The 19,789-nt window shown below is 40.9% G+C and overlaps 1 protein-coding gene across 4 annotated transcripts in view; it reads right to left on the minus strand.

Annotated features, from left to right (window-relative positions):
* Positions 1-4,982: 4,982 nt before the first annotated feature.
* Positions 4,983-19,789, minus strand: part of ADARB1 (adenosine deaminase RNA specific B1) — a 56,877-nt gene continuing 42,070 nt past the window's right edge. For 3 of the 4 annotated variants that reach the window (XM_082239379.1, XM_082239380.1, XM_082239378.1), the window contains 3 exons: positions 18,625-18,806; positions 9,733-9,911; positions 4,983-6,016 (listed from right to left, as the gene is read on the minus strand). In XM_082239379.1, coding sequence (XP_082095505.1) covers positions 5,840-6,016; positions 9,733-9,911; positions 18,625-18,806 — 538 coding nt within the window. In that variant the 3' untranslated portion in view covers positions 4,983-5,839. Of the gene's footprint in view, positions 6,017-9,732; positions 9,912-12,566; positions 12,670-18,624; positions 18,807-19,789 lie in introns of those variants that run through there. The other variant, XR_014223797.1, reaches the window with a different exon arrangement.

Genomic DNA, 19,789 nt, shown 5'->3' on the forward strand with positions numbered 1-19,789 from the left:
TAACTGATCTACCATAGGTAAATCAAGAAAGTTATGTGGATAATCCACCGTCAACTCTGTTTAATATTGCGTCTGCAAATGGAATTAGGTTTATCACACTTCCAGACCCAATACTAATGTGTAAATCTCTGGTGTTTATGCTTCTTGCCGCAGCTAGAACTGTGAGTGGCTTCCCACTGGAAATCCAACTAGCCTCCTTCTCGAGAGTGTGGGGCATTGCACTGTCAGAACACCTGATACACAAATGGTTAATCAAAAATAGACCACATTTACCGTATTTGACTTGGTTTAAGCTTTTCTCCTGTTAACTCCTGCACACAGCCCACTAAATCCCCTGCTCAACAGATAAACTATATGGAGCTTTTTCGATAATTAATTTGACTCACCTTTTTCTTTTTGGTGATCAATTGTATGTTGCACTGCGCACTCAGTTGCCTCCCGGTTTTCCCTTCCCCTCTAATCTAATTTCATTTCATTTTACTATTTTTATTTGTTACACTCATTATTCTTACTGCATTTTGTATGTGCTTATGTCAATCACCATTCTGTATGAAAAATGACCATAATAATAGTTGTAACAGTTTCTAAAAAAGAAAAAAAAGATACCTTATGTAGATTTATTAAGACTACTATTTTTCATGTATTGCTTTAACAAAGTTCTAGTTATGGGAACAGTACTGGTTACCACCAGGTTTCACATGCTTTGAAGACCAAGGTATCCGTTACATTGTAAAGGAGAATGAAAGTATGTTTGAAAGCTCACTTATTTTGAAGGCTCAAATCATGCAGAAACAGTGAGGTATTAAGCATCAAAACCTAAAACACTTTAAAAACCAATTTGTTGGTATTTTAGGTCCTTTATATTTAAAATGCAACAGCAGGCTCCAATTAAAGTTGTGTTCATTTTATTTGTAAGCTTACTTCATTTAGACATTTGGATAACTTTCGTAGATCCCTTTCCCACCTCCCAAAAGGAATCCAGGGTTTTCTCCCCAATCAAGAGTTTGTGCTTCAGCTGCAAAGACATGAAAAGAGTCTTTAGAATGGCAAGAGCTTCCTTTGAGGGAAGGCAAAGATTTATTTTTCAAAGCCTGGAGAACCGTTATCACATTGTAACAAAAAACAAAAATAAACCTCCATGGCAGTTATGTGGCAACATCATTATCTAGGTATTTCAATAGTCCAGTTTTTGTTCTATGAGGAAAGGGGCTGTTTGAGGGAGAAAAGGAAGACAAACTCGCCCCCTCCTGCCCAGCATATGGAAGCATCCTTTTCATTGAGATGGTACAGAGTTGTTGCCCTGCTGATCACAGAAATGAACATAAAAACACATAAATGGGACTCGTGATTGCTGTTAAGTAAGATTCTAGTTACAAGGAACTTTTCATCGCACATCCACTGAATTCTTTTCTTGACGGCAGGGGCGAAGGACCCACAGACATCGCTATGTTGCTGGACTTCAGCTCCCTCCATTATGGAATGGGTTGGTGGGTGTTGGGAGTCTTAACAGGGTCCCAGGGTCCCTTCCCCTGCTTTATAGGTAGGTAACTGTTGGCTGTACAGTGCAGCCATAGGAACAGGCCTATTCAGTCACAAATAGGCTGCCCCAGCGAGACGCCCAGGCAAAGAAGAGTTGTCTCTAGGAAAGCTACTAATTGCATGGTCATGAAATCAGCAATTGGGCAGCTGTCGGGTCCAAATAGTCACATCACTTTCTTAATGCTCACGACAGTAGAGAGCTTTGAGGCATAGACATGGGTTGGTGAAGAGAAAAAGGAGCAAATCTGGCACACTTAGAAATGAGTAAAGCAGCCCATAGGCTACCACTTCTTCCCCAAATGCGACTGAATTTGCAAAGCATTTGCTTTCTGTTTTAAACTAACCAAAGTTTATGGTTATGCCCATAATGGGAAAATTCTGGTTAATTTAAACACTCTTTAACAAGCCACAACCAAAAGCTGCCGACTGATCCGGGCTTGTTTCAATAAACCATGGTTTAAACCAACTAGAATTTTCATAGGATGGACGTAACAATAGACTGGTTAGTTTAGGTAAGTGTGAAGGCTTGCAATCCCCTTGTCGTTGGGCTGGAGAGAGGCGGGCAGAGTGCATGAGGCTCTGGCTCACTTGTGCTCACCCTGTGATATTGATATTATGTTCCCAGCAAGCCACTTTGCTATTGGAAAAAACACGTAACACATTTGCTTTCAAGCTATAAAATGCAGCAAATTTGCTATACATGGTGCAATCTTCACACTTTAATTTCATTAAAACCGCTATAGTAAAAAACCTCTCAGCCAGCTCATAATTAGGGTTGCCAATCAGCCAGAAGAAAGCAACAGTGTGGGCAATTTTATTTATTTTTGCTTTTGAGGCAGGTGTCAGAAAAGACGAGAAAGCTGCTATTTTCCTCCTTACCTGTGCTGGTTTGGCTTTTAATTTAATCTCAGCTCTGCCCCAAGACCTCTTGACTTGGGTCCACCCTAAAAAACTGTGTCATCAGCAGACCCACTCTGGATTCTACGTCATGTAACGGAGAGCTCGGTCCCCAGGTCCCGACCAGGTACCAGACTTTTTTTAATTCAACACTTGGCAAGTCTATTCATACTCTTATTTTTCTTCACAGTTGTCTACAAATTGGCCTTGATCCTCTGAACTGGAATATGCTTCATTGGGACTATTCATGTGACCATTTTAAGCACGTGGATGTGTTGATTGTGTTCTATATAATTCAGGCCACAGTACTGCAAGAAAATGCCTAGTAACAATTTTAAATGCCATATAAATTATTTTCCTTCACATAATAAAATTCTGATTTATTCTATTAAATTCTATATTAACTTATTGCTATCATGCCTTTTTTTCATAATATTTTTTAAGTGAACATATTATATATCTATTTCTTTTTAAAGGAAGAGGAATACCAATTACAGCATAGGGCTTTCTGGACATGCAAAGTAACTTCGTAAAGTTTTTGTAACTATCACCACAATACTATGTAGATAGCAGTACCCAGACAATACCCAGAGGTGAGGAGCTAGCTACTGTGTCTACCTACTACATACAGTCGCACAAATATTTAAAAAATACTTTGAGCTGATGTGATACCTTCAATATGAACATCACATCATGTAGAGGCCAAGATATATGTGATATACATATAGTATTACAACTTTGATTTCTGGCACTGGTTTAGCAAAACATGTAACCATTACTTCGCTTTAAGCATATGGAAATGTTGAATTTGCTAAACCTACAATACATGCTTTCTTGGAATGTAACTACTGAGATCAAGCCCAAATTTCTACCATGATTGTTATGAATTCCTTCTTATTTTTATTGGACTAATATGTTAGCAATATTGCATGTTTACAATTAATGCCAAGGTATTAGTCCCACCACCTATTTCATTAAGTGCAACTTTGCTTGCTGCATCCTATCACAAATTATCAGAAAGAAAATACCTTTTGATACCTTGGGAGTTGGGCAGGAGAGTCAGATTTGCTGGCTACAGCACCCTGCCTCTGGGACAACCCTTCCTGGCGCCAACTGGCTCTGAAGCACAGGCAGCGGAAGCAGCTGCCCGCCAGGGTCCTGCGCTTTGGCTCAGCATAGAACCTAACTCTCTCAGTCAAGGACTGCTGTCTTTGAGAGATCAGATCCACGCAACATGCTCATTAATGGGAGATGTCATCAATATATATGAACAACGTTTTCAATATTTACCGTATTTTTCGCTCTATAACACGCACCTGACCATAACACGCACATCGTTTTTAGAGGAGGAAAACAAGGGAAAAAATATTCTGAATGAAACAGTGGACGTATCATTTTTGTGCTTCATGCTGTGGCCACAGACATGTGATCTGATGGTGAATTTGGGGTGACCCAATGCAAAAATCCTGAGAATCCCTGTGGATCCATGCTTTGTAACCACGTTTTTGCACCATTGCAGCCCCAGGCAACAGTGGGTGCGTGATTTTTTTTGGGGGGGACAGGCTGTAGCCATGGACATGCTATGTGCTCTGATGGTGAATTTTGGCTGACCCAATGCAAAGATCCTGAGGATCCATGTGGATCCATGCTTTGTAACCACGTTTTTGCACCATTGCAGCCCCAGGCAACAATGGGTGTGTGATTTTGGGGGGGCAGGCTGTAGCCATGGACATGCTGTGTGCTCTGATGGTGAATTTGGGGTGACCCAATGCAAAGATCCTGAGGATCCATGTGGATCCATGCTTTGTAACCACATTTTAAGTGGGGAGGGAAGGAAAAACACAGAAGGCTAAGAATGCAGGAGAGGGCTATAACATGAGGAAAGGAAGGCAATAGTTCCCCCCCACCCACCCACACAAGCCAGCCACTGTTTAAGGATTTCATCCTTTTAAATGGAAGAAAGCATATTTGAATGCTGTGTGTCTCCAAAAACAAAAAGCAGGAAGTCAAATCAGAATTTTAAGCCGAACCTGTAATCTCTCTTCCCTTCACAAACATTGTTCCCTCCGGAGCAGGGAGAGGAATTAGAAGGAAGGACGCTCTGCTTTCCCCTCTGCTTGCCTGGAGGGGAGGGGCTTTCCCTGCTCTTTGTTCCGTTTGAGCAAACACAGCAAGGAAACAGAAGCGGGTGGGCAGTAAGACCCTGAGGCAGAATGCAGGAAAGCAACAGCTTCCTGTCTCACGGAGCTCCCTTCTCCCTGAAGCGCGGTTTGATTTTTGCCTTATTTTTCGGCTCCAGAGACCACACATTCGCTGCATAACACGCACAGACATTTCCCCTTCCTTTTTAGGAGAAAAAATCTGCGTGTTATAGAGTGAAAAATACGGTATTCCTATTATACTAGATCAAACAGATCATTTCAGAACAATTTGGGTTGGTACCCTTATATTAGTGTGTGTAAAAGAACACAACAGTTCCACCGAAAATAAGTTAGGTCTCTGAAGTGCGCAATTTTAAAATTATTTTGCCCTTAGTACTGTTCGTGTGTGAATTGGTTTTTGGCAAGGCAGCGTATTTCCTCACAAATGAGTGTTTTGAAATTGCCACATCACTGGTAATATTACTGTTGTATTCCACTGAGTTCCTGTGAAACACAATCCGCCTATTTCTAAGCTGGTTTTCATACATCAAAGTAAAAAGAATTTGTTAGCTTACAAATATTTAGTTTCCAGTTTACAATGGTAAAAAAACAATAACTTCACAATATGTGTAAATGGGAAGTGAAGACAAGTACTTTAAAAATGGAATAAAAAGTGGTATGTTAAAAACTGGATCACACAATAATAAATACATAAATCAGAGAGACAAAGTTTTCAACAGCTGGTTTTTAAAGAGCAAGGAAGCAGGGGAAAATAGCTAGCCAAACTCCAGTCTGGTTCTGTGAGCTCAATTATTTAAAAAATAAAAATCTATAAGAAGCACATAAATAATCTATCTTGGGCTCTAAAAGAACACAAAAACAAACCACTTAGTCAAAGTTTTGTGTAAAATCCTAGGTGGTTTACATTAATCATGCACCTGGTAACAATGCAGTAAAATAAAATTTAAATTATCCAGATGTATCACTTTGAATTGCATTGTGGGTTCCCCCACCCCCTGCAAACAATAGTTCCTCAGAAGGTAATGGAATAATTTTGCATTATTCTAGACTAGTTATTGTATTTATCAGTTTTCCAAAAGTTTTAATACTTTAGCAAAAGAAAAAAATGGTCTCAAGTCAGCCTCTCCCCAACAAAAAAACCACAATAAAAATCTAAAAGCTGCTGTTTCAGCTGTGTAGATGAAATGTTGACGTCAGGGTTTCCATCCTATTCCCTTTTCCAAGCAGAGGGCATCCATGGATCAGACTACAAGGGAAAACTGATCTTGTTCTATGGGCTTCTCCACCCAGGCGCCAAGTCCTGCCTTTGAAAATGCTTTGAACAAACACTCTTTGGCAGTTTGATATTCGGAAGCTGCTTGCTTTGTTTCGTGGTACATGTTTGGTTTACTGACATTTGAACGAAGACTGGAAGAAAGCTGGAGAGATTAGAAAGAAAGAGAATCCTGTTACATATAGCAAATATTTTATCATTTCAATATAATATTTTTTAAACTGCACAACTATTAAGCAGTTGGCAAAATAATACCTAGGACATGTTTTCTTTTCTTTTCTCTTTATTTATGAATCAAAATCCAAAGCTATGACCCAAACTTCCCATCTCTCCTCCCCCCCATTTTGTGGTTTTTTTAAACTGTAATGCCTACTAACCAAGAAAAATTAATTGGATTTTAATCCCACCTATTCTGCTCCAGGCAGCTCTAATTCAGCTTTGATGGAGTGATTTGCTCTGAGAGAGGGCCGTGAAGAGTAGAACAATTCAAGGAGGTTTTTCAGGAACACCAGGGCAGTTATGGAAAGATGACCCCTGCCCTAAACTCATTCCATGCAAGGGACACAGAATAACTATGCCATAGGCTTGCTACACTGTGCAGCTGACAAAGTCTGGCTGGCTCTTTTGCACTCCTAGTAGGTAGGGTCTCTTTAGAAGAAGAAGAAGAAGAAGAAGAAGAGTTTGGATTTGATATCCCGCCTTTCACTCCCCTTCAGGAGTCTCAGAGCGGCTAACATTCTCCTTTCCCTCCCTCCCCCACAACAAACACTCTGTGAGGTGAGTGGGGCTGAGAGACTTCAAAGAAGTGTGACTGGCCCAAGGTCACCCAGCAGCTGCATGTGGAGGAGCGGAGACGCGAACCTGGTTACCCAGATTACATTAGAAGGGCCAAGTCTTTTCCAGCCATAATGGAATTATCCTTAGTGGAGATCCTTATGCACAAATATCAGGTGCTTCACCAGAACCTCCAGGCCAGCTGTCTCCACTTGGAGCGCCTTTCAAGTCGCATGTGGGACACGGCATGCCTTGCTGGTTAGAGCAGTGCTCTGATCAAACAGGTGCTATAGTTTTATCTCAACATGAAAATAAAATAAAAACTGGCCATGAAGAATAGCAAGAAACATGCCACATCACCCAACAAGGCAGTTCCTAACATTCCATGTGTTTAAAGTACAAGTAACTCACAACTTACAAGTTTCACATGTGCAATTTCAACTTTATGTGACAGAAGGCCAGACAGTTGAAATAATACAAATTAAATGCATGGAAAGTGGAGAGCTTAAAAGCTCTTTTTGCTCAGGGTTTTCCCAGTGTGGAGAGAGCTTTCAAGCCTTGAGAGGCTCTTGCAAGATCTCACGGGAACTTGGGGGGCCCTGCAAAATCTCACGAGAGCCTCACAGAGCCCATATGGTACATGAGCAGTGCAGAGCAAAATAGGCAAGGCAGAGAGCTTTAAAGCTTTTTTTGGATAGAGCTTTACCAATGTGAAGGGAGCTTTCAAGCTCTAGATTTCCTTACTGGGCGCTTACTCATGAGATCTTGGACGGACCTGTGTGCCCAGTAAGCAAGGCAGAGAGCTTAAAACCTTGGGGGGCTAAGACCCATTTGATGCACCAGCTCCAGAATGTAAGACTGTTTGCATGGGGGACAGTTCCAAGTGAGGGGCTTGAGTATTTGTGTTTTTGTGTCTACGTGCCATCCCAGGAACAAAACCCCCGCATAAGACATGAGTTACCTGAACTTTTTAATATGGTACTTGATTAAATGTTTTACTGTTCGCATAAAGAGCAGGCATGTTTTTATGTAGTTGAGAGGTACTTTTTTATTTCCTTCTTAGGCTTACTAAAATTCTATAGAATCTGTTTTCAAGCAGTGTAAAAAACTTTTTAAATCTTTAGAATATTCCAAGTTAGGACCAATATTCAAGTCAGTGTTTTTGACTGTAACATCTCCCCATCAAATACAAATAATGGGGAAATCAAACTTTTAACTTTCTACACTTGATTATCACCTATTGTTTATTCATGTCAAGGATACTTTAGCTGAGATTCCTGCATCCCTTTCGATCCCTTCCTGCTCTACAATTCTACGTCACTTATTGTCACCTTGGCAACAAAAGAGTAGACCTAATAGAAGGGGTGAACTCCCTACATACCTTCAGATTACCTTCACAGGTTGGAGAATTGGGCCAAAACTAACAAAATGAATTTCAATAGGGACAAAAACTTCCAAGGAAGGAGAGTCCACAAGCTCCCAAGGGAGCCTGTTCCACTGTTGAACTGCTCTTTTTGTCAGAAAGTTCTTCCTGGTGTTTAGTCAGAATCTCCTTTCTTGTAACTTGAAGTCATTGCTTCAAGTCTTACCCTCCAGAGCAGAAGAAAATTTAAGGTTCTGCACTTAGGCAGGAAAAACCAGATGCACAAATAAACGACAGGGGACACCTGACATGGCAGCAGTCTTTGTGGACCACAAGCGGAACATAAGTCAACAGCATGATGCAACAGCAAAAAGGCTAATGCTATTCTAGGCTGCATCAACAGAGGTATAGTGTCCAGATCAAGGGAACTAATAGTCCCACTCTATTCTGCCTTGGTCAGACCAAACCTGGAGTCCTGTGTCCAGTTCTGTGCACCACAATTTAAAAAGATTGACAAACTGGAAGGTGTGCAGAGGAGGACAACCAATAGGCTAAAGAGTTGGGAGAGCAAGCCTGATGAGGAACAGTTGGGAGAATTGGGTATATTTAGCCTAGGACTTGCCGATCGCATGGTCAGCGGTTCGAATCCCCGCGGCGGGGTGCGCTCCCGTCGTTCGGTCCCAGCGCCTGCCAACCTAGCAGTTCGAAAGCACCTCCGGGTGCAAGTAGATAAATAGGGACCGCTTACCAGCAGGAAGGTAAACGGCGTTCCGTGTGCTGCGCTGGCTCGCCAGATGCAGCTTGTCACGCTGGCCACGTGACCCGGAAGTGTCTGCGGACAGCGCTGGCTCCCGGCCTATAGAGTGAGATGAGCGCACAACCCTAGAGTCTGGCAAGACTGGCCCGTACGGGCAGGGGTACCTTTACCTTTAGCCTGGAGAAGGGCTGTCACATGGAAGATGAAGCAAGCTTGCTTTCTGCTACTCCAGAGGGTAGGACCCAAACCAATGGATTCAAATTACAAGAAAGGAGATTCAAACTAACATTCGTAAGAACTTTCTGATGTAAAAACTGTTTGACAATGGAACAGACTATCTCAGGTGGTCAACTCTCCTTCCTTGGAGGTTTTTAAACAGAGGCTGGATGGCCCCCTGTCTGACATTCTTTAGCTGTGATGCAGGGGGTGGACTAGAGGGCCGCCTGGGTACCTTCCAACTCGACCATTCTATGGTTACAGAAAGCCAATGTATTCGGGCACAGTGGCCACCATTCTTGGAGGAACAGCAGCAAATATCCCTTCTTGGCTATGAGTTCTGGAAGACCTTCTCCTTGCCTGGTCTGGGACGGTAGGGCCCTGAATGACCAGCTACAAAAGCTGAGGCTGCTAAACAGACTCTTGGGCTGGGGTGATGTTGGAGGGGGTTGAGATCTTGTAATCGTATTGTGATTGATGTGGAAATTGTTCAGTGTGGTTGTGTATTTTAAAATATTTTATTTATTGTTTATGACTACGATTATCATTGTAGGTATGCATTTTTCCATGTTCTAAGCCACCTTGAGCATTGTTTGAACTATGGAAAGGTGGCATACAAATAAATTTATGGGTGCATCAAACTTCTGATACATTCAGCTTTGATACAGCTTGCCCAGTAAATTCAAAGCCCAAATGCTTATGCCCTGTTGATACAGATGTGGTGCCCAATTACCCATTTGCCAAAATATACCTTTGCATAAGCTCGCATCCAGCGACTGTACAGAGCATGCTTACAAAGGCGGGACGCACGGCCCATTTCGTCCTTGCCTGTTGTAGCATTAATCACTTCAAGACCAGCATCTCCTATGGTCCAGTTTACACTGAAATTAGGTGCTTTTCCTGGTTGGCGGGCTTCAGCATTACTGATACCTGCGAGAAAGAAGAAGGGCTCTCAACAAGAAGAAATATTCACATACCTTGTATAGCTTCTCTTTCCAAAGAAAATGAGTGCAATGTAACATGTCAATCATGTTATGTCACACTCCTTTAAAACAATGGCTGAAAAACTGGAACACTCCTCTTTTGAGGTAGGACATAAAGACATGAACAGTCTGCTTCCATTACTGGAGAATGTGTGGCCAAAATATTCCAACGTCATTAAGGCAGGTGTGTTATAAATGGAGAAATGTATGTTAGAATAACATAACATATAAACCTTATTAGGAGGAGCATTTGCATCACATTTTGGTTAATCTTTTTACAATTCAAATCTGAGTGCAGTTAAATAGCTGGATAAAGGAAAAATGACATTTCTTAGTGGTAACTAACAGTCTCTAAAATAAAACTGCCCATATTGTACCTACGTTTGCAAAATAACCCTTTAAAAACCCCTTTCTGATGAAGTGGCAGCAGCTGGCCACTCCATTAGAGCGAAGCACAAGCAAAACTATGTCAAGCGCAGCATCATTCAGATGCTTTTATTTCCCCTCTTTCTGAGATGTGGATATCCAGTCAGGTATCACAACTCCAGGAAGAGAAGGGAAGAAAGTATGGATTAACTGATCTTATCTTATTAGTGAACTGCCATACTTCATTTTCCCCACATTTAGGGAAGAGCAAAAAGCAGCACTTCAGTCCTCAAGGGCAACTGGAAAGAGATCTCTATGGAAAAGAAATGGCAGCCTTGCTCTTCACCCCAGGGAGCTCCAAGAATAGAAACGTGGGGGGGGGGGGCAAGAGAGCTTAAAGGCACTAAAGCATAAGAAACAGCCACACCACAAGGGGAGAAATGTGCGGGACCACTTTTATCAGTACAGTGGTGCCTCACAAGACGAAAAGAATCCGTTCTGTGATTCTCTTCTTCTAGCGGTTTTTTTGTCTTGCGAAGCAAGCCCATTGAAGGATTAGCGGCTTAGCGCTATTAGTGCTATTAGCAGCTTTTAGCGGCTTATCTGCTGGTCGGATCAGCTGATAAGCGGCTTAGCGGCTTAGAAAAAGGGGGGAAGGGGGGGAAAACAGCAGGAACTCGCAAGACATTGTCGTCTTGCGAAGCAAGCCCATAGGAAATTCGTTTTGCGAAGCACCTCCAAAACGGAAAACTCTTTCGTCTAGCGAGTTTTCCGTCTTGCGAGGCATTCGTCTTGCGGGGCACCACTGTAGTGCTATGTTATGACAAAAGAAATATACCAACAAGCAATGTAGCTATAAATTGCTCTAAGAATCACTGGACTACATCGTTATAGTCAAGAAGCCGAATGATTTCCTGGTTTAAAAAAAATAACAACGCAAAAAAGCCCTTAATGCATTTATAGAGGCTGAAAGAATCAAATGGTACAATAATGTTGTCTGAATTTTATAAAATTTATGTCATACAACCTCTGGCATTTTCTGGTCTCCTAGTTTATATATATATATATATATATATATATATATATATATATATATATACACCATGAAGCCAAACTGAGTTCAAAGGCACTTCCTCTCAAATAAGTGGATGCGGGATTTCATCCTCATTATCTCACAGAAATCAAGAAGCCGTTTGCAAAGTTTGGGTGTGCCAGCCCAGCCCACCCACAGCACGAGACACTGAGCCGGGGTGGGGGCAGATTACACCTGATTTTGATACAACATTTTCTCTTCATACTGAAGTATCTGCTTAACCGGTATCTTAACTGGAAAAGTAACTTTTTAAAATTAATGATGAAAGTTGTGATGTTCTTTGTCCCAAGACCCCAGATTTCTTTCTGAAAAAAATGAAAGCATGCTATTTCCCTTTCAAAAACTGAGTCACATGCTAGTAGCCAAGCTCTGCAAATCAAAGCAGTGGATTGGGTGGGGGGGGGACATTTCGGGTGGGGGACCCTGTTTTACTTCAACTTCCAAGGTAACTGTTCCAACTTTTTAAAATGTATTATATAAGGGGTTCAGTATATACTGTCAAAATGTCCTTGAATGCAAAACGCGGTCTAAGTTCTTTAGATTCCCACCTATCCCATCAGTTGCTCCACCACTGAAATCCTTCTCAGTGAGCCCTTTGAAGCACAAAGGACAACTGCACCTCAGAAGCTGGCCAGAGAAAGCAGGAAATATGATGATGGGACACAAAGATCTGTTTCAGAATATGTTTAAAGTATCTTTAACAGGTATGTCAATTGGTTCTGAAAGCAGCCACCAGAGCAGCAGGAAAGTTATCCTCAACCCTCGAAAATGTTCCTAACCTCACTCTCTTTCTTTTCTTTTTTGGATAATTTAATTCAAAAAACATTTATTCAGAAGTTATAATACAGTTGCAAAACATTTTCAATACCTATACCCCCTCACTCTTTAAAGTGGCCCAAAGCCCTTGTCCTCTTCCATGCGACCTGGCTCAGTCCACCCTGTGGTTCCCCCTCAGAAACATATTTGCCTAGAAGAGACTTTCTACTCCCAATCCATATATTCCCCTTCCTCTTCCCAAATTGACGAGTGATTTTCGAGGGTTGGCTCTTTTTATGTGCTGTGTCATGCAGGCTAATGGGCTGCCATGCTAACTGAAGCCAAAGCAACATACAAAAGTGTCTGATGACAAGAAGGAAATACAACCAATGGCAGCTGGGTAGTTCTCTCCATCCATTTTAGTTGATTACTGTTATAGAAATTGTGACTCAACTGTCAGACTGCTAAAAGACGTGAGTTGCTCAAGTATCTGCAATAGTAAGAGAAGCAACAGTGAGACCTAGCATACCACCCTATGGGTGGAAGGGAGGAGCGATTTCACCAAACTGCTCTTAAATATAAAATTATCTAAAGCACTTTCGCAAGTATGGTCATCTGGAACAGCACGGCTTGAACTATATTCTCCACTGGGAATGCCTATCTGTGATGGATAAAACCACCTTTCTGCTGTCCCTGGAACATTATATGCTGGGCATTTGCTCAGTTTGTATGGATTCACCAGAGTAATGTTAATGTACAACCTGATACCTGTTATGGGGGTGAGGGGGTGTTATATTTGTTGTTATATCTAAAAAGCCAATATGAATTGTTTCTTTCAGAAAAGAAGGAAATGTTTGTATTAACTTTTTCTTGGAAAAATCCTCGATATTTATGAATGTATATTCCTGTGAAGTGGAGTCTAACAGATAGACAACAGAAGTGGTTCTTAATTCTGATCATCTATTACTCAGTGATCTGAAGATCTTATAATCAACAATATCACTCAGAAACCTATTTGGACACATGGATGTCATTTATTAATGTATGTGTTAAAACTAGGTTTGATAGTTATAATTTTTGATGGATTATTCTTATTGTTAATGGGTGCTGCTGGTGTTTTTTCGGTCTTTTCCCTCTTTCTTGTTCTTTTATTATATCTGCATTAAAAAAATCCACTAATAAAAATGGAGTGGGGTGGGGATTAGTTGCCCTGAATGGAAGAAAGGGGTTTGAATGTAAGAAGCGGAGGTAATAGACAACCATACAAGGAATAAGCCTGGGTTTACATAGTTTTAGATGAAGCAGCTCCTGTACTGATGGTTGTAATGCACAATGTAAGAAAGGAGAAATAATTTCACAAGAATCTGAAAATAAGGGAAAGGTGCAGATTCAAGATAAAGGTGAATGAAGTTGGGTGTGGCTGAAAGTCAAAAGGATGGTGCAAGATTCTGGAACTTGGTCCATTCAGTTCTCTGTATTTCCAAGCTTCACCTGGAAGCCCAAATCCCTGCTATCATAGGACAGTTGTATTTTGAGGGCAACCACCAGGGCTCTGAGTTTGACTAAGCTGCGGGAGGCAGTAGAAGACAGACGTGCCTGGCGTGCTCTGGTCCATGGGGTCACAAAGAGTCGGACACGACTAAACGACTAAACAACACCACCACCAGGGCTCATTTTATATGGCCCTCCCTTGCCTGTGACATCTCAGGAGATTGGTTGCTTCAACCTAACAACAGATAAAGCTCATGGGGAATATATGCTTTCCCAGGAAATATTTAAATTTAACTCCTCTTGGTTGGCACCCATTTTGGCTAAGTTGTTCTCTCATATCAAGTGGACAGGGAACATTCCTGGTGGATGGTGGTCTAATATTATTGTTCCTCTGTAAAAAGAAAAAAGAAAAAAGTGATCCTAAAAATCATAGCCCAGTTAGTCTCTTGGATACTGGGTCAAAAGCCTATGGAAGGTTTTTGTTGAATAAGCTTCAAACCTGGGCTGAGGAAAAGGACATCTTAGCTGAAGAACAGGCTGGGACCCAAAGGAAAGGAAAGCGGTACTTTGGGCAGAAGCTTGGCTGCAGGAGTTGCCAGAAGGGAAGGTATATAAAAACCAATAAAAGGAAAGCAGTAAGTTTAGTTTATGAAAGTCGTAAAAATCAACAACCAGCTACTTTGACAGTGTTTGATGCAGAAAAGTTACGACAGGGTGGAAAGAGATTTTTTTTAATGGTGTTTTAAGTAAATTTGAAGTAGAAGAAAAAAGTCAATGTATCATAAAGCAAGTACAAAACTATTAATAAATGGAACAATGCAGAAGTAAGTCCAGTTAGAAAGAGGGGAATGTCTACTTTTCATCTACATTTTTTGTTGTTTTTGTTGGGAATTTTGGCTTAGCTATAAGAAATAAGCCAGCAAGCAAAGGGAAAGTTAGATATGTCAAAAACTGAAAGTACTTAAGAGGGTGATTCAGGAAACAGGAAGGTATCATGATATACGATAAATAGATCCAAAACAGAATTTATTTGGTTTTGCTTAGAAGAGGACAAAGATATAGAATTTGTTTGAAAGTAAAGTGGCATTAACGCCTGTTTGATTTTATGGCACGTGGCTAACATCCAGCTTAGAGGATCTATATCCTCTCAGTTAATTTTGGTCTAGTTATAAAGATGGTTAAGAAGGAGTTTGTGATATAGAATAATATCTCTTAGTTTGTAAGAATATCATTAGTGAATATGTGCATATTGCTGAAGTTGCTTTACCGTTTTCAAAATCAACACATGAAAAGAGAACCCAAATGGAAGTTCAGTTACAGTAAAAAAAAGGTGGGGTGGAGAGATATAATAGTTATGCAAATGTGATGTTAGATTGATTTTAATGATAATTGACTGTACTTGAGAATCTAAGAGCAACAATTGGCACACATCCCTCCTGGATGGTAAGTTTAAGGTAAGCAAGTCAAAGAAGTAGTACTTGTTCGTAATCATGAGTTGATTGAAAAAAGGAATACCATAAAATTTCCAATATATCAATATTTTCAATCCATAAATTGGGCACAAGATAAAAGAATAAGGGAATAAATGTTAATGCAAGGAAAGTGACCTCTAACATGTAGAATTTACTGATAAACGTAAATGAATGGAAGAACATGCATTGTGATATACAGTCTACTGATCTAAATAAGGAAACAGTGAGATTGTGGGAATATATATGGAAGAAGAGTGTGTGGAAGACATTAAACATAAATTAATTGGAAAATTCAAATGAAATAATAGCCAGATGGTACATGACTTCATGGAGGATGAAACATACTTAGTTAGAAGGCAAAATGAAAAGCTGGAGATATAAATATCACAAGACAGATACGATGCAAATTCAGTGCAAATATCCAGTTATTCATAGGTGCAGATGGTGGCAACTTTTAAGGAAATAACAGGGACAGAAGTCCTGTTGGACCCTACCAGAATTCTATTGGGATTTATAAACGGAATTGGATCAGAAACAGAAAAAATGAATTTGTATTTATCAATAGCAAAAATATTAGCAGCTCAATACTGGGGCGGGGGGAGGGCAGAGAATGTAGCAAAAGTAATAGAATGGGAAATTGTGTTGGACTCTATTCAACTGTTGTTGGCATCTGTCTCGGGAGACCATGAAAGAATGTGCCTTCATGGATAAAGTCAAACGCCCAGAGAGTTATAGCACCTGCTGTGGTTGCATTTAAATCCATGAAATGAACATACCGAAAGACAAGTGGGAAAACGGTAGAAAAAGGTGATTGAAAGCAGGAAAAGATGTTGGAATAGTTCTACTTTGATAAATTTCATTCTGTTTCTCACCCAGTATGTTTATGGATTTAAAGTCCAACAAAATTTCCTATTCTATGACCTTTTGCTACTTTTACCTTTTTAGATACTACAGTAAGGACACTATTTTAGGTACATTGAAGTACATTAAATTAATGAATAAGTAATTTAAAACTGAAGTCTTTTTGATGCACTAATCAGATTTGGAGATTATTAATATGTGTTTTTACTATTGATAAGGCTGCATCCTGTGGCTCTTGGGAGGGCAATGGATACATCAGCTGCCCCCATCTCGCTCTGGTGTCAGGTCGGACCTCCATCTGCTTTGCCACAAAAACATTTGCAGCCATGCCAGCACCCGAGACACAGTCTTGGTAGGACCAAGAAAAAGGGCGTGACACCCCTTGATATATTATAATCCAGTGGTTTCACATTTCACTGCAAGAAGCTCAAGGCAATCACCTGGGGAATGTACCGAGGCCAAAGATTTTTAGCACATTCTGTCTGTCAATTGGCTTATCAATGCCAGGATGTCTGTGTCGTCCAGCAACTGTTTTTTTTAATTACATAATTATCACTGCCTATATTTCATTTCCCTCTGAGCTCATTGCTTACAAACCTCACTTCCCCAAACGAAGTTACCTGTAACTCAGGATAACACTTCATGCATTTGATGAAGGGGACTGCAGTCCATGGAAGCTTATGCCATGCGACATTTGTTAGTCCTTAAGGTGTCACAAGGCTGTTTGTTGTTTCTGATTTACTAAAGTAATGTGTATTCTTTATTAGACCTTCCTGTTTCAGTATTTGATATTGCACAGTAAATTGCCCCCAGCCCGCTGACAAATCATAGGATTTGGGGTTATTAACAACAAAGAAAAAAATGTTGGATTTGGAATAATTTTTCTGATAACAGCAAAAAAATGTATAGCTGAACTGCATCTTATGTGTACAAAATCATAGAATTGTAGAGTTGGAAGGGAAGTCCAACCCCCTGCAATGCCGGAATCCATGTAGTTCCATGATTGCTTTTGGAGACATTTTTCTTTCTTACAGTGCAGCTGGTTTACAGGTGAGATGTATGCTTGTATTTTTTTACTATTCTTACATAACAGCCCTCTAACAGGCAGTATCTGAGATCACAAAGCAATCAAAAAACAAAACATTAAAATACAGTATAAAACATTAAAAATGATAGAGAATTGATTAAAAAACTAAAGCACAATTAAAACACACTTTAAAACTTAATTTAAAGGTGAGAGGCCCAGTTTTACCCCACTCACATTGCTTTTACCATCTTCATAAAAAGAATACTGAAGCTTTTTCATAACACGACTGCTTTTACCACCAAGGGGAAAAAGAAAGAAGTACAGGAAACCTGCCATTTACGCAGTTCAACATGTGCTCAACCATGCACACGCGCATTGTGTCAAACCCAAAAGTGACCCAAAAACCTCACAGAAAGGGGCAGAGTGGAATGCATATATTTGAAACATCATTGGAATTTCATTTAAATGTGCCTTGGAATGTAACCTCCACGTAAATGGGGGGTTGCCTGTAGCCACATCTTTTCCTCTGCAGTGCTAAAAGCAGCTGAGGCAGGAATGATATTCATCAAGAAGGCAGCACAAGGGTTAAGAAGCTCCTGTCCTATGGCAGTGTCCCTCTTTGAATTGCTATCTCAGTAGCTGAATTGCCGCTTTTTAAAGGACTCGTGCAGGAGCGGCAGGTGCAGTGGGGCAGCAACACACCAAGAAGGGAGGGGTGGCAAGGCTGGGACTGTGGGACACATGGGCAGAATCAACCTGGCCCTCCTGCCAACCTTGCCACTGCCTGGGCCCACTCCTGCCCTATCCAGTAAAGCATCCAATATGGCACTGTTGAGAAGCAGGTGGAAAAATCCAAACCCTTAATAATATTGCTACATATTTCCCTAATAAGGCACAGAGGTACATAGCCATAAGCAAGGACAGCACTGGGCGCTCCAAGTCGATGGCTTTTAACTATCTAACTGCCCCGAATTGTGGCCTAAGTCAAGAACCCTCATTACACGGATTCCAAGTCTTCCCTGAACGCCCTATTTATATTTGAGGTAGATCTCTCGTTAACAAAAGGCAATGAGTAAAAACAGGGGTGTGCAGACAAACTCAGCCATCAAGGTGCCAGTATATGGGCCCATCTTCATACCTTTTCATGATTAGTGCAAAGGTCTGTAGAGGAATTTTACGTATGTCCAAATGAACACACTTAGAAACCCTCCCACAAGTGGGACCCTGTCTTATCTGACCTAGGAATGACCTCATCTTCAGACCTTTGCCCAATTGGTCCAAAGGTTTGAAGGGGTTTTTGAAGCAGATTCAGTTGAATAGACTGCGAAACTCTCCCATGGACGGAAACCCAGTCTTATCAGGGAGAGTTTCTAAGTGTGCTCAAATGAAAGCATTTTCAAATCCTCTCCGGACCTTTGCACTAGTGCAAAGACCTAAAGACCAACCTGCACGTTGGAGACATTGGGGTGGACCTTATGTATGTGCCCCTGACCCTGTTTTTACATATTGTGGGTTCAGGTGAATGCAATTTGCAGTATTTTCAAAATATACCAGAACTGGAAGAGCTGTTGTTTGTTTTTTATTACATACATACCACTGAGTAAAGGTCTGTTGAGTATATAGAGAGGGGGTAAATCTTCTATCTCTGCTATTCGCTGGTATACTGCTCTGGATAGATGGTCTCCATGGTACAAGCTCCCCAAGATAATGCTAGAGAAGTAAATTGGCTCAACAAAGAGGGTAAGTAATGCTCCTTGAATACCAAGCACGTTCCATCTAAAGGGAAACAAATGACACCATTTTGAATTAGGCCTACAAACAAAACAAAAAAATATGAGTGACTATAGGAGAGTGGGGCAGATACCCTGCAAAAATGGTGGTGGCACCAGATGTGTCCGGGTGAGCTTCCTACCCTAGCTGTGCCTCACTGTGTCTAAGGGCAAGAGAATCTCCTTTGAAGCCTAGCGAAGGTAGCTGAGTGACAACAAACAGTGCTAAAGGGCCATCATTCTGCAACTCACATAGAGCCTACAGGCTGTTCTAAGCCAAGGCTTAGAAAACAGCAGCATCCTCCCTCTGACAGAAGAGGCAGAGGGAGGATTGGCTTCTACTTTTTAAAACACTAGCAGATCTTTAAAATAATTAAAAACCAGTAGACCTCAATGGATAAGAAAAATAGCCATTTGGGAGATGCTGAAAGGTCATCACAGGTGAAAGAAATAGGTGATTCTAGCACAAGTGCTGTAAGGGCCCAATGTCCCCTTGGCTTTCCTGTTTAGAATATCTGCTGTTCTATTCATTTGAGTATCAGAGACTAGGTTCAAATCCCCACTCAGTATTGCATTCCAATTGATGCACCGTCATTTGCAGGAATCACACTGGCCCAGCCCTGGGACTATAAACTGAGCCCATCACAACCCCTTCCCCGTTCATATATCCTTTGACAAAAATAAAGCCCCATGTTAATCTTTCAGAACATTGTGATGTGAAAACTACATGCCACCCCACATCCCAGATTTCAATGTTCCCAGGGCCCTATACCATTCCCCCACTCCCATTGTATACAGTTCTGGGTGTTTTCCACCTTTCTGACACCCACCAGCTAAGTTTCCTGAGTGAATACTACCTTTGCATTGCTCTATTATTCACCTTCCAGCTCAGTCTCTGCTCTACGGTCATGGCTAGACACCTCACATTTATATTTAACTAAAATATTTTAATGTTTCAATACAGTACACAAAAACAAATAAAGAATGCAA

This window comes from Podarcis vaucheri (genome assembly GCF_965113315.1).
Source record: "Podarcis vaucheri genome assembly, chromosome: 1".
NCBI lineage: Eukaryota > Metazoa > Chordata > Lepidosauria > Squamata > Lacertidae > Podarcis > Podarcis vaucheri.